This window comes from Lolium rigidum, chromosome 4 (genome assembly GCF_022539505.1).
Source record: "Lolium rigidum isolate FL_2022 chromosome 4, APGP_CSIRO_Lrig_0.1, whole genome shotgun sequence".
NCBI classification, from domain to species: Eukaryota; Viridiplantae; Streptophyta; class Magnoliopsida; order Poales; family Poaceae; genus Lolium; species Lolium rigidum.
In genome coordinates, this window is record NC_061511.1 from 161,822,492 (window position 1) to 161,835,239 (window position 12,748).

The 12,748-nt window shown below is 40.1% G+C and overlaps 1 protein-coding gene across 1 annotated transcript; it reads left to right on the plus strand.

Moving 5' to 3' along the window:
- On the plus strand, nt 1–1,465 carry LOC124649628 (pectin acetylesterase 9-like). Its single transcript, XM_047189225.1, has 5 exons — nt 1–145; nt 240–452; nt 913–992; nt 1,080–1,166; nt 1,337–1,465. The coding sequence occupies exons 1-5, from the start codon at nt 1–3 to the stop codon at nt 1,463–1,465; spliced, it is 654 nt and encodes a 217-aa protein (XP_047045181.1).
- The last annotated feature ends 11,283 nt before the right edge of the window (nt 1,466–12,748 follow it).

Consider the following 12,748-nt stretch of genomic DNA (forward strand, 5'->3'; position numbering starts at 1 on the left):
ATGGCTCGGCGGAGGCCTTGGACGTGGGCAGCTGCCTTCACCGCGGCTGTGCTCCTCGTCGCCGTCACTGCTGCCGCGGCGGCGGTCGAGAAGAGGCTGCTTGTGGACATGACTCTCGTCCCGGACGCCGCGTCGACGGGAGCAGGCAAGTACTCTGCTCCAGCCGTCCCCTCATTGCCCTGCTCAGCTCATCTTCCTAAGCCTGACATGCGTGCGTAATGGCGCGCGTCGATTTGCAGTGTGCCTCGACGGGAGCCCGCCGGCGTACCACCTCCACCGCGGTTCCGGCGCCGGCGCCCGCGGCTGGCTGCTCCAGTTCGAGGGCGGCGGCTGGTGCAACAGCGCGCGGTCGTGCGCCGAGAGGGCCGGCACGCGCCGAGGCTCCACCAGCCTCATGACCAAGCTCGAGGTCTTCTCCGGCGTGCTCAGCAACGATCCCGCCATGAACCCAGGTGCCTCCCTCAACACAACTGCTGCTCTTCCAGCTTCATTTCTGTTTCGAACACAATTCAGAGTTCCTCAGCAAGACGTTTCACCCACCCATTCTTCATCTCATCGTGCCTTGCACGCCAGTTCGTAGATGATAGAGGATGATGATCAACACGGCATTTGCATGTTTGCCTTAACAGTGGTACTGTGTCTGCTAAAGCGAAAGGTGACCGCCAGACTCAACAGATCATAATAATCCGGTAGGTAGCGTAGCTAGCATGCAGCAGCGCCAACGGTTCTGCTTTATCATCCTGGCCCATTGCCAATTCAAGCTGACGGTCCTACAAGAATGATTAATCAGCCCATTATCTGCATCAGGCCATCCTGCGATAATTTCTGCTCCAAAACATCAGAGCTTCAGATTCAGTCATCCTCATTTGCTATAGATTTTTTTGACACGATGTTTGCCGACAATTCGACCAGACTTTTACAACTGGAATCGTGTGAAGCTGCGGTACTGCGACGGCGGCTCCTTCGCAGGCGATTCAGAGTTCACAAATGGTGTACGTACTCCTAAAATCACATCTCAAATCACCGGGTGTACTGTACAGTACGTATACCAGGTGCTGACTGCTTGTTTTTTGCCGCAGTCTTCAGTCATCTACATGAGAGGTCAGAGGATATGGGATGCTATCATCACAGATCTCTGCCAGAAAGGCCTCCACAGAGCCGAAAAGGTTCTCCAGATCTCATCACTATTCTACATACTTTCCCCATGTTTTTTTTCAGGAATGGTATGCTTTTAATTACTATTTGAGTTTCAGTTTGGCTCAAATCACTGCATAAAGATAGATAGTTGTGTGACAGTTAAGCGATCTTGGTTTTGAGCAAGTTCTGAATCCTTCAGGTGCTGCTCTCGGGCTGCTCAGCAGGAGGCCTAGCTACATTCTTCCACTGTGATGACCTCCAGGAGCGTCTGGGAGGCACCGCCACGGTGAAATGCATGAGCGATGCCGGGTTTTTCCTTGATGTGTAACGCTGGAGCTGATCAAGCAAACCAATTTCTTTTGGAGGGTTGAGATTTAAGTCAAATGTGTTGAAAGAAGTTATGCCATTTTGCAGGGATGACATTTCTGGCAACAACACCATTAGGCCTTTCTTTAGCAGCCTCGTTGCCGTGCAGGTTTTCTTCCTCAGTAAACCACCTATTCACACAGTAATTTGGGAGCTTTTACGATGTTTTGAAGATTATTCTCAAGTGTGTTTTGAATTATTATTATTTATGTAGGGAGCTGAGAAGAATTTGAACAAGGACTGTCTGAATTCCTCACTCGATCCTTATCAGGTCAGGGCTTTTTGCATTTCCTAACCAGATCATTTGCGCTATAGTTTTATTAATTACGCTTTCCACGCCTTCTTGCAGTGTTTTTTTCCTCAATACGTGCTTCCAAACATTAGAACCCCCTATTTCATCTTGAATTCAGCTTACGACGTATATCAGGTAAAAAAATATGGTACTACGAGTACTTCATATTTTCAGCATCCAACCACTAGTAATACAGTAATATTTCGTTGGGCAGTTCCATCACATACTTGTGCCTCCTTCTTCTGATCCTAGAGGTCAATGGAGTCGCTGTAAGGCGGACCCTAGCACGTGCAGCATATCCCAAATTGCAACTCTCCAAGGTTTAATTTTGTGCTTGATACAAATTTTGTGCAACGCGCCAATGCGTGTAAGATTCTTCATTAAGTTGCTGTCTTAAGGAATTTCTCTACAGGCCTGAGAAGTGCGATGTTAACAGCTCTGGAACCGTTTGAAGGCGAACCAATGGTGGGGATGTTCGTCAATTCTTGCTTTGCACATTGCCAGAGTGAGCTGCAGGACACATGGTTTGCACCAAACTCACCAACACTACAAAATGAGGTACTGATACTAATCAATCCATGATAACAAGCTGTATGTTTGTGGACCTTTAGCGATGGATCTTTCTTGCAGTAAAATCTTATTTGAGTTTTAGACAATTGCAGAGCTGGTCGGTGATTGGTACTTTGAAAGGGATGCCGCTCAAGCAATTGACTGCCCCTATCCCTGTGACTCGTGTTGTCACAACATTATACCATTTTAATCAGGTTAGTTATTGGAATATACAAATGTAACTGCAAGGCTTGGTGTTTGAGTTTGGGGTTTAGATACTTTGTGCATTTGGAAAGTTCTAAGATATCAAAGATGTCCATTGTAATAAAAAAATTGCACTTGCAACCATTCGTGCAAACATATGATCAACTGTGCCTTGCACAAAAAGAAAAGTGCCTCTAATTGCACTGTTCAAAAAATAAGGATATTTTCTACTCCGGCAGGAAATCTTTTTCATCAAGTAGGACAAACGTGTGCTTGTAATTCCTGTAACTGATTATAGTGTGCATGTAATATCTGATCATATTTTTCCTGTTATTTGCAGGTGCACACATGTTATAATCAGGGACACTTTAGGTCTTATTCGTGGCGTTCTTGGAGTGACTATTTCAATACATAAAAGTTAAAGACATTGGAAGATACAATGGGACGCATGGTTATGCAAGATAATTAGGTTGTATTCATAGTGGGAAAGTTGTGAGTGAGCACCATGACACCTACACACATATACTCGTTTGAGTTTTTCTTTTTCGTGTCTCCTAAACTATATAACATATGGATTTGAAACTTTGCAGATCACTAAAACATTACAACTAGAATGTGGAAAAAATATTTTGAGTTTTTTTGTGCAATATAAAATTTTAAAACATTTAAAAGTCAAAATAAAATGTTTACATATATATTTAATGTCATAAAATCCTGAACTATTTTTACCAAATTCCATCTCAGTTTTTTCAGTGAAACTGTAAAGTTTCAAGTTCAAAGATTGTATGGTGTGAGAGATACAAAAAAAAGTGAATTTGTTTGAGAGCAAAAAAAGGCTAGAGTGGATCTTGATGCACCTATAAACATCCTAGAGTGTGCACCTGAGTGTCTGCTCAGAAAATCCTCTATCTACTTAGTGTTATTCAACTCAATACCAAAAAATGTCAAGTTAAATTATATGTAGCACCAAGTGCATCATGTATACTACGAATAAACATCCCGATTCGAAATAAGAAGCGATAAGTTGGAGGCTACTATGGACATAGTATGCCTTGTGTTCAAATCCTTGTTTTGAGTGTCTTGGGTTCAAATCCTTCTTTGCACTTTTTTTTGCTTTCTTTGGTATTCTCCTATTTTTAAAATCTTACTTCGGTTTTTATATCTCTAGTTTTATTACTATGTATAATTTAAATAGTGGAACATGGATATAGGGGGGCCCAAGGCCCTCCCTTGCAAAGGTTGTAATAACTGTTGTGGTTAATGTAGAAACCATGCCACAAAAATAAAAGACATATTATACCTGGAAACAGGCATATGTTATTTATGTCTCAGTCTGTGAATTTGTTCTCATTCAAGCTGTGAATTTTTCTATTGTAATGTCTATCATTTTCATGTTATGTATGTCTCAGTCTCACTTGAGTAAATCCATTGAGCTGATATATTATCCACTTGAGAGTTTTAGCACAACCATCTACTATTTAATTGGCACCATTCTCCTGTCCACGTTTGTAGTCAACAAACTTGCGAGCATCCACAGTCGGGATGACCTTGTGGTGGCTACGATCTCGCTCTACATACAGCTCGCGGGACAAGTTTCTTTTTTCGTTTATTTAATCGACATGACATGGATGGTCTTGTGTACTTAAACATAGTTATATATTTTTGTCCGCACTAGATTCATAGAGCTCTATATACATGAGCTATAGATTCACCTATAAATACCTTCATGAACTCACATTCATGGTGTTCTTCCAATAACTATAAAAAACGGTTAAAGACGTTGCAAGATACAATGTGAAGCATGGTTATGCGAGATACATAGGTTGTATCCATAGTGTTATTCAATTCAATACCAAAAACCTTGCAAAGAAATTCACGCCAAGTCCATCATGTATAATATGAATAATTGGCCCAGTCCAAAGTACTAAGAATCAATAGCCTAGAGGCAAGTATGGATATAGTATGTCTTGTATTCAAATCCTTCTTTTATCGTGCCTTCAGTTTGAATCCTTTTTGCGCAATTTATTTTCTCCTTTCTCCTATTTTCAAACATTTGTTTAATTTTTATATGTCTACCTTCTCATTTTATTTGTGTGGGTTTCTAAATTAACCACAAGAATCATTAAATCTTTGCAAGGGTGGATTATATCATGTCAAAGGAGGGCCTTGCCCCATGGGCGGGCCTACTTGTATTCATGGGTATGCAGGTGAATACCCAAAATATTTGTCAAAAATTTCAAATCATATGATACAGCTATCAATTATCATGACACTGTATAGAATACAGTCTACCAATTGACAGTAATAGTATGTTGGTCGGCTGGCTAGAGGTAGTTGGCTTGCATATGCACGTTCTGTGCTCGAATTCTGGCCTCCTCACCATTTTTTCCTATTTTCTTTGTATTTTTTATTTGTTTGAATACCCATTTACAAAGTTCTGGGCCCGCCCATGCCTTGCCCCCCCCCCCCCCATACATACCCACGCTCCATTTTAATTATACATAGTATTTAGGAATATATATTTAACATGTTAATTTCGATAATGCATATATACGATTGCTAGTGATATATTTTATACATTATTATTAAATTTATATTAAATAATACCCCTTCATATTAATCGATACGGTTTTCTATGTCCAGCTTAGTGGTTGTTTGGATAGCTGATTTTAACGATTGGTTTATAGAAAATGCGTCTTTAGCTAATTTTTAGCAAAACCATTAATATATTTTCTGTTAACAATCAGATTATAATAAACCATGTTTGGGTTAGGACTTCAACACTTCAACTCATGCCGTATAGGTGTTTCGTCCATGACAGGCAGGAGTGGTGTCTTCAAGTCCCTCGTCTTTCCGAACCTTACGAAATTCGGTTTGGGCCTCCTTAGTCGGCTATACCTTCATCTTCTAGAAATGGGCCGCTTGGCTAGACCTATCTCTTAACCAGCCCACTGGGCCAACCGGGCTTGCTAATCTTGGCCCCCCATCATGGTTTACTATGTTCTCCATAACCCCGACAGCTGAGATTAGCCGCGAAACCAGAAAGAAGAGCCACTCCATGAGCATCACGAAGCCACCCAAGGCATCAGAGAACCAGAAAGGTCCACAGAGATTGGAGAAGACACATCTCCGAAACCCAAGGTTTCGTAGAGGTGTGCGCGAAGCCGCGAGAGGAGAGGAAAAGTGAATCAACACGGACATGAAGATGGAGGAGGTGATGTGGGTTCGTTTGGATGTCGATGGCCTGGGTAGAGCACTCAATGGGCTATGGCTATTTTTCGTTGAAAAATCGGTAAAAAGTAACCAATGGCAACGACGGAGGAGGACGGAGTTGGCCGAAATCGTGCGACGTGTGCGACAGCTATGCGGTCGCCAGCAGCGTCACAAGAGAGAAGGGAAAGGGCGAGGGAGAGAGTGGTGTGGTCGGTCTCGCTGACACGACTGCAGGTTAGACCTAAACCACTCGGGTTGGTCTGGCTGGTGGGGCCAGGGGAAATTTAGTACTTTCATAATTCCTGGAGAAATTCATTAAATTATTTAAAACCTTTTTTAGCACAATTAAAATAGACGAAACTACCATAAATTTTCTAAAAACTATTTTCTTTTATAAGAAATATTAAATCGAGAGAAGATTGTGATTCTACATAATGATATTTTATTAAAAATAACTTTGAATTATTTGATTCAAAAAAGATTTTTCTTAAGTAACTAAATCCAAGAAAAATCTTAGTAAAATCCAAAACCATTATTTTTATTAAAAGGTCCAATGGAAAATCAAATCAATTCATTCAAATCAAATAAATATTATTAAATGAATATTCAAGAAAACATTATGAAATGCCAAAAATGGTGTTTAAATGGTTTAAGACCACAACAAATTCACAAACGGGGTAAAAGACACAAATACATGAATACATGCCATTATTATGCATTATCGCATCAACTGAATCTTCAAGCATTGTTTTACCAGATAATGAAGCTATCATTTAAGAACCCGAGGTCACAGGTCATCTCAAAGCATCGAATAGTATTACCTTGTAGTTTTCAAGCAAGTTCAGCGCTTGCTCATGCCGTTGATTATTTTATAGCAAATACGTACAAATTTCTATCTCTATTATTCCTGCATTGAAAAGCAAAGGCATTGCTTCTCCAATTATGAATATGCCTATGTGGTGAGTGTTGGTTCCATTGCAGCTGGGTTATATGCACATAGGACTAACAACCAATGTTGTTTAGTGATTTTAGCATCGTATATTATGTGTTAACCATGATATCTACAAAGGCTCTGGAAAATCAGTTAGATATTCTTCCTTTTGCATATTAATGGACGCTTGCGAGTATGGGAGGTGCCACAAGGGTTGGGAGGCACGCTTATAACATGCTAAAATAATGATATTCTCCAAAGGATTTTACTAGACGATGAAACATGCAGTGGTATTGTTCCTAGCAGCTGCAACTGTAAGACCAAGCCGACTTTGACATCAATATGAAATTTCCTGGCATGAACAAAGATGTTGACCAAGGTTGTCGTTACATTTGATGCTCATGATTTATGCAAGTTTGGTTAGAAACAACCATTTGGAAGTATATTTGTCAGGGCATTGTTGTAGTAGTGTAAAGGTGGAACGGTACACAAATCTATGAATGATATCGTGGATTATCCCCACCATCTCAAGAAAAGCAATAAAGATCAACTCAACAATTCAATCGAAATGTGAAAATGTGATGGTACTCGCACAACGGTACACTCACACAGTCACACAGAAACACGTTGTAGGACGGAGCAGTCGTGAACGGCAATATAAAGTGACCCAACAAACACACTTATGCGCGTAAACACAAAACTTCATATGCAACCGCCAGCATGTCAGGCCAATCCTACAGCCAGGTTGCGTCGCCATGTACATCACATCTATGCCTAGTACGTTAGCACATACCGCAACAAAAAAAATGCACGACCAACCGGTTTAGATCTACTTGTGAAATTAAAACAAAATGTCAATAAACATAATAGTGTTATTCACGGCAGTGGGGCATACGAAAACGCTTACAATTCTATCACGCGACCACGCCATGCCAAAACGGAATGCAGGCTGCGAGGCGAAGCTCACATATCCTCTAGTACTCTAGTGTGAAATTATTCCTTTCAAAATGGTAGAATAGGAAAATCGAAACATTAGATATCATGCAACTCTACCGAAATTGAAAACGCTAAATGTGTAATAGTACATGTTTCCCACACGAAAAACGAAGAATTTTTTGGGAGTGACTAGATAACAGCCGTCTGTTTTCTAATTGGGGAACAGACACTTTTTTCTAGCCAATGAAATGATGACAACTGTTAACTTAATACAAAACTCAATGAACCAGCCTCAGTTTACAAAAGTGTCTGTTTCGCCCAGACAAAACAGGCAGATTTCAGTTCACCCCATATTCAGCATTCCAGTTTTGAGTCTTCATTTAACATTGAGTTCGAATTACTTCTTTAAGCCTAGAACAATAAAATCCACAAAACAAAACAAAAAGGCCAGAAGCCCATAAAAAAGAACGGGGCATCCCCTTGTAAGACCAGACACGCCTGTCAGATCTTCTCCCTAAAAAAAACTATCTCACATGCTACAACCACATGATCCACGCAAAAAGCCGCCACTGCTCCTCGTCCAGAATCCGCGCAAAAACTATGGGAGAACGAGACACTCCCACATGAAGAATGGAGGGAAATAGCCAAGGCTCTTCCTGATGCTAGAAATTCCAAGGGTTTAGTGATCCTGGCAGCTATGAACTTCTTGGCAAGATGTGAACCTGAAGAAGCCAAGGCTCTAGCCTGTCTTCAAGATCTGAGCTTGTGCAAGGATAGTCTTCAAGATCTGAGCTTGTGCAAGGATAATGACATCTACCAACCGGCTGCAGAATGTGGTTGCGCTGTTGTGGACTTGTGGTTGAAATAACGAGTGACATATCCCAGTTCTGCTCCACCTACAGATGATTGCCTCAAGTCATTCCCGTTTTGCTGAGTAGTAAGAGAGATAGTAATGTTGTACACATGTACTATCTGGTTGTGCCATAGCGAAGACTTCACTGGAGTCTAGCACCAGCACGCCCCGACACACGCTCATCAACTTGTATTGAGTGATTGTAAAACTGTTGTATATGAATGAAAGCCTTTCTTACCCTAAAAAAAACTGAACACTGAGATACCCTCTTAACAAGGGTGATCAAAGGTGATATGATAAGGTATGCAAATGCACAAGTACCCAAAGTGCAAAAAAGGGAAAATAAAGAAGTTTCAGCTCTCATGATATTAAGATAGAAAAGTGACAATGCATCACATGTTTTGGGTGGCGTTGCACTGGTGTTAAGAGGGACAAATTTAGTAAGAAATTTTTTTGTATTACATAGAAAAAAGTCACTAAAGAGTTTACCTTTCGTCCAGGCTGATACTTTCTACACCACCGTGTTAACTTGCTGATAATTAAAAGACCAAAGACACATAAATGAAGAGAACTTCCAAAACAAAAGTGAATGATGAAAATCTCCAAATATGAAGAAAGATCATCTGAACTCTGAACTCAGCAACCTCAACAACCTCTTAACTTTGAACTTTCTGAACATTGGAAAAAAGAGAGTAAGATATGAAGAGCAAGGAGTGAGATCCCTACATACTTAAAACTAAAGATTCAATGCAAAGATGAGAGAGAGAGAGAGAGAGAGAGAGAGAGAGAGAGAGAGAGAGAGAGAGAGAGAGAGAGAGTAATGAAGAAGAATATTATGATTTAGGAGTGAAAGAAGATACTGATCCAATACTATATTGAAAGAAGGATGCTTACAATTTAAGACAAGACATAGATACTTGATGACCAAATCAAAAGGAGGTAAATGATGAACTGAAGAGTCAACTCAAGAAATTCAAAGCAAAAGAATCAGGATTGAGCTTTGAAATGCCGAGAAATGAGTGACTGAAAAACTGAAATATTAAATGGAGTTTTAAAATGCCAAGAAATGAGTGCTGAAGAACTGAGAGACTTACGAAACAAACTGAGCTACAAAGATTAAAAAAAATGAACAACTAAGATATTGAGTAAGTGCCAAAAAATGAGGGACTGAAATAATGAGAGACTTAATAAAATAACTGAGTTAGTGATGAACTAAGGAAATTGTACTGAAAATTGGAATACTCATGATTGAAAATTACGGACAAATAAATTGAATGAATACTGAAATATATGACTGAAGACTAAGGAAAGAATGAGAAACTGCAAAGGCAAAATAAAGAATAGATAATAAAGGACTGAATAACTAAATTAATAATGAGATAGTTGTCAGCCAGACTGAATTGAATAAATACATACTTGGAAACTGAAGACTGAGGAAAAGAAAGAGTGGGGCTATTGGCGGAGACACTGATAACTGATACTAAGATTGACCGACAAAATAGAAACAGAGAGACAGATAATTGCCCAAAAATACTAATGATAAATGAATAGACAATGAAGCCCGATATAATTACGACTAAAGACTGATGACGAGTAAAGAAACATTAAAGAAAAATTAAAACTGAAACAACTAAGAAATAAACTAATGTAATGAAAAATAAAGAGGTTGAAGACTAAGAGATCCTCTTTACTTAGAAAAAACTGAAAAACCCCTAAAGAAGATTGAGGACAAAAAACAAACTAAGACTAAATGCTCAAGGATAGAATGACTCAAATGAAGAAAGAGAACAAACTGAGAGAAACTGATAGAAATGATACTGAAACCTGAGAGGCTAAGATACAGAAAATTACTAAGAGAGACATTAATGAAGAGACAGAAAACAAATAATGGTTGAAGAATGAGTTGATAAATGAAAAATCAAGAGGACACAAGTGAACTCTGAAAGCTGATAAATGAAGAAAGATAAACCAATTAAGACTTACAAATCATAACTGAAGAATGAATCGACAAACTAAAAATTTTAATTCTTAAGAAATAGAAACTAATGGCTGAAAAATCAAGACTGAGGAATTGAAGAAATGGATGTATGAATGAAAAATAGACGGAGGTCTTAATTGGATTGTGATAGACAGAGTAAACCAACTAAAACTTCCACACACAAACTGACTGAAACACAAAAGCAGAATGGATTGTTGTCCTTTCCTATATATGTCATTTCGGAGTTTACCTAGCTGATCATCCTACGAAATTTAACTAAATTTATAACAAACAGGAACATAACACAGGATTAAGCAAGAATCTTACATCAGCATATTTGTTTACAAATAAACACTGCCTGCTACCCCCAATATTCAGAGAAGACAATACAAAAGGAGAAAGTCCTCTACATTCCCTTCCTCGAGAAAAATTATAGCTTGCAATTTACTGAGTAAACATGCATACAAAGTTCATTGGAAGCGTTAAGAAAGTTTCTTCTTATTAACATATGTATGTAACATGTATAGCAGATGCAACCGTGACTTCTCTACCACATCTCTTTATGCACTTCTTTGTTCACAATTTTCAAGTTTCAACATTGGATGGGCAACAGCCAGACTCATCACTTAAATAAGGATAAAAAGCACAGCATGCCTGGGAAACCTGAGAACATCCAATATTAGAAAATGGAAGTTTTCTATCTGTAAGACCTTAACATGACTCAACCATGACTGACTACCGTTTCACTGCCTCACATTGCCCCTGTAGTAGTAGTTCTGAGCTGTACTCAATGGTCACTTTGCAGATTAAGTTGTACTTAAATTATCTGTCATTACACAGACTTGGGGGTATTTCTGGACATTACCATTTATTGTATTACATCTCCATACATCTCAAAAAATAGTTACTACGAGAAAATGACAACAGGGTAATTGCCAAGCTCCTAACTGAATTACTCACTGAATTATTCAACTGAGAAAACAGGATGAGAATCCAATCGCTACACCAGCCCAAGGGTCGTTCGTAGCATTCAGCCAAAGGTGCAAGATGCACGTTTAATCTGTACAACCTGTTCCTCCAACTACAAGTCAACATCACCCAAACGCCCAAAACATCTGCATCGAGCTCCAGAACAAATGGATAGATTCAGGACAAATTAGCTAAACACCCAAAAATCGATCACTACAACACACATACCCGGCGCTACTCTCAACAGATGCAGCTCCAAACAACTCACAAACTGTGAAAAATAGATCAAATCTCGGATGTCGGACCTCGTGGGCTACAGACCACCCACCCCAATCATAGAACAGAAAAGACCGAGGAAAGGAAGAGAAGAGATTACCCAGCACGACGGCGACGCACAGGCCTTCCGTGCTCGCGAATCGTTGACCTCTTCCCCGGTGGACGGAGAAGAACACGAGCAGCAACTTTCCCCCTCGCTACTAGCGCCGGCTGCGGCGTCGCAGCACTCCTCCGTCTCGAGCAGCACCGTCCCTCTCCCAAACCAGTCGAGCAGGATGCGGCGTCGCTGCAGCCACCGCGCCTCCGATGGCGGCCGAGCATGTTGCGACGTCGCTGGAGCTTCTCCGCCATACTTCCGCCTCCTCGCAGTCGCAGGACCAACAGGGGACAGAGCGGTGGGTCTCGGACAAAATAAATGAATGTTCAAAATAAATAGTAGAAGGAAACTCCCACCACGCCTCGACAGAGAAACAGACTAGAAGCCAGAGAGAGTTGCTCCGAGATTGGTGAGGACATTGGACGGTAAAAAAAAGTGTCTGTTTGTCAATTGCAAAACAGCTAGCTGTTTACTAGGAAAAGTGAATTTTTTTCTTATGGATTTTGTGCATGCCATAATTTTCTATGGTTTAGAATTCTACAAAGAACGCAAGCTAGATGGGAGAAATTTGAAGGAATTCCAGTGAAATGCTCTAAGAAACCGATTATGCAAAGTTGTACGTATGATTTATCCACCGTTTCTTCATGTATATGCGGATATGCCCATGCACCGCACCCAATTCGGCGCATCAGTTGTTGTCGACAAATGATGAAATGATTACTAGGAATTACATATATTTATCACGAGTTGCATCGCAAAATCATACATAGAAGGATGCTGAAGCAGCAGCTCTTTGGAAGATTTTGCTACTTTTAACAGAAGAAGTAAGATACAGCTTTGGCAGGACCGACCCATTGTTCTTAGAATACTATTACATCAGTATACTGGAGTAGTATAGTTCAGGTCGAAATCAGCCTACCTGATCAAGCGAGAATGTCATGTTCCAA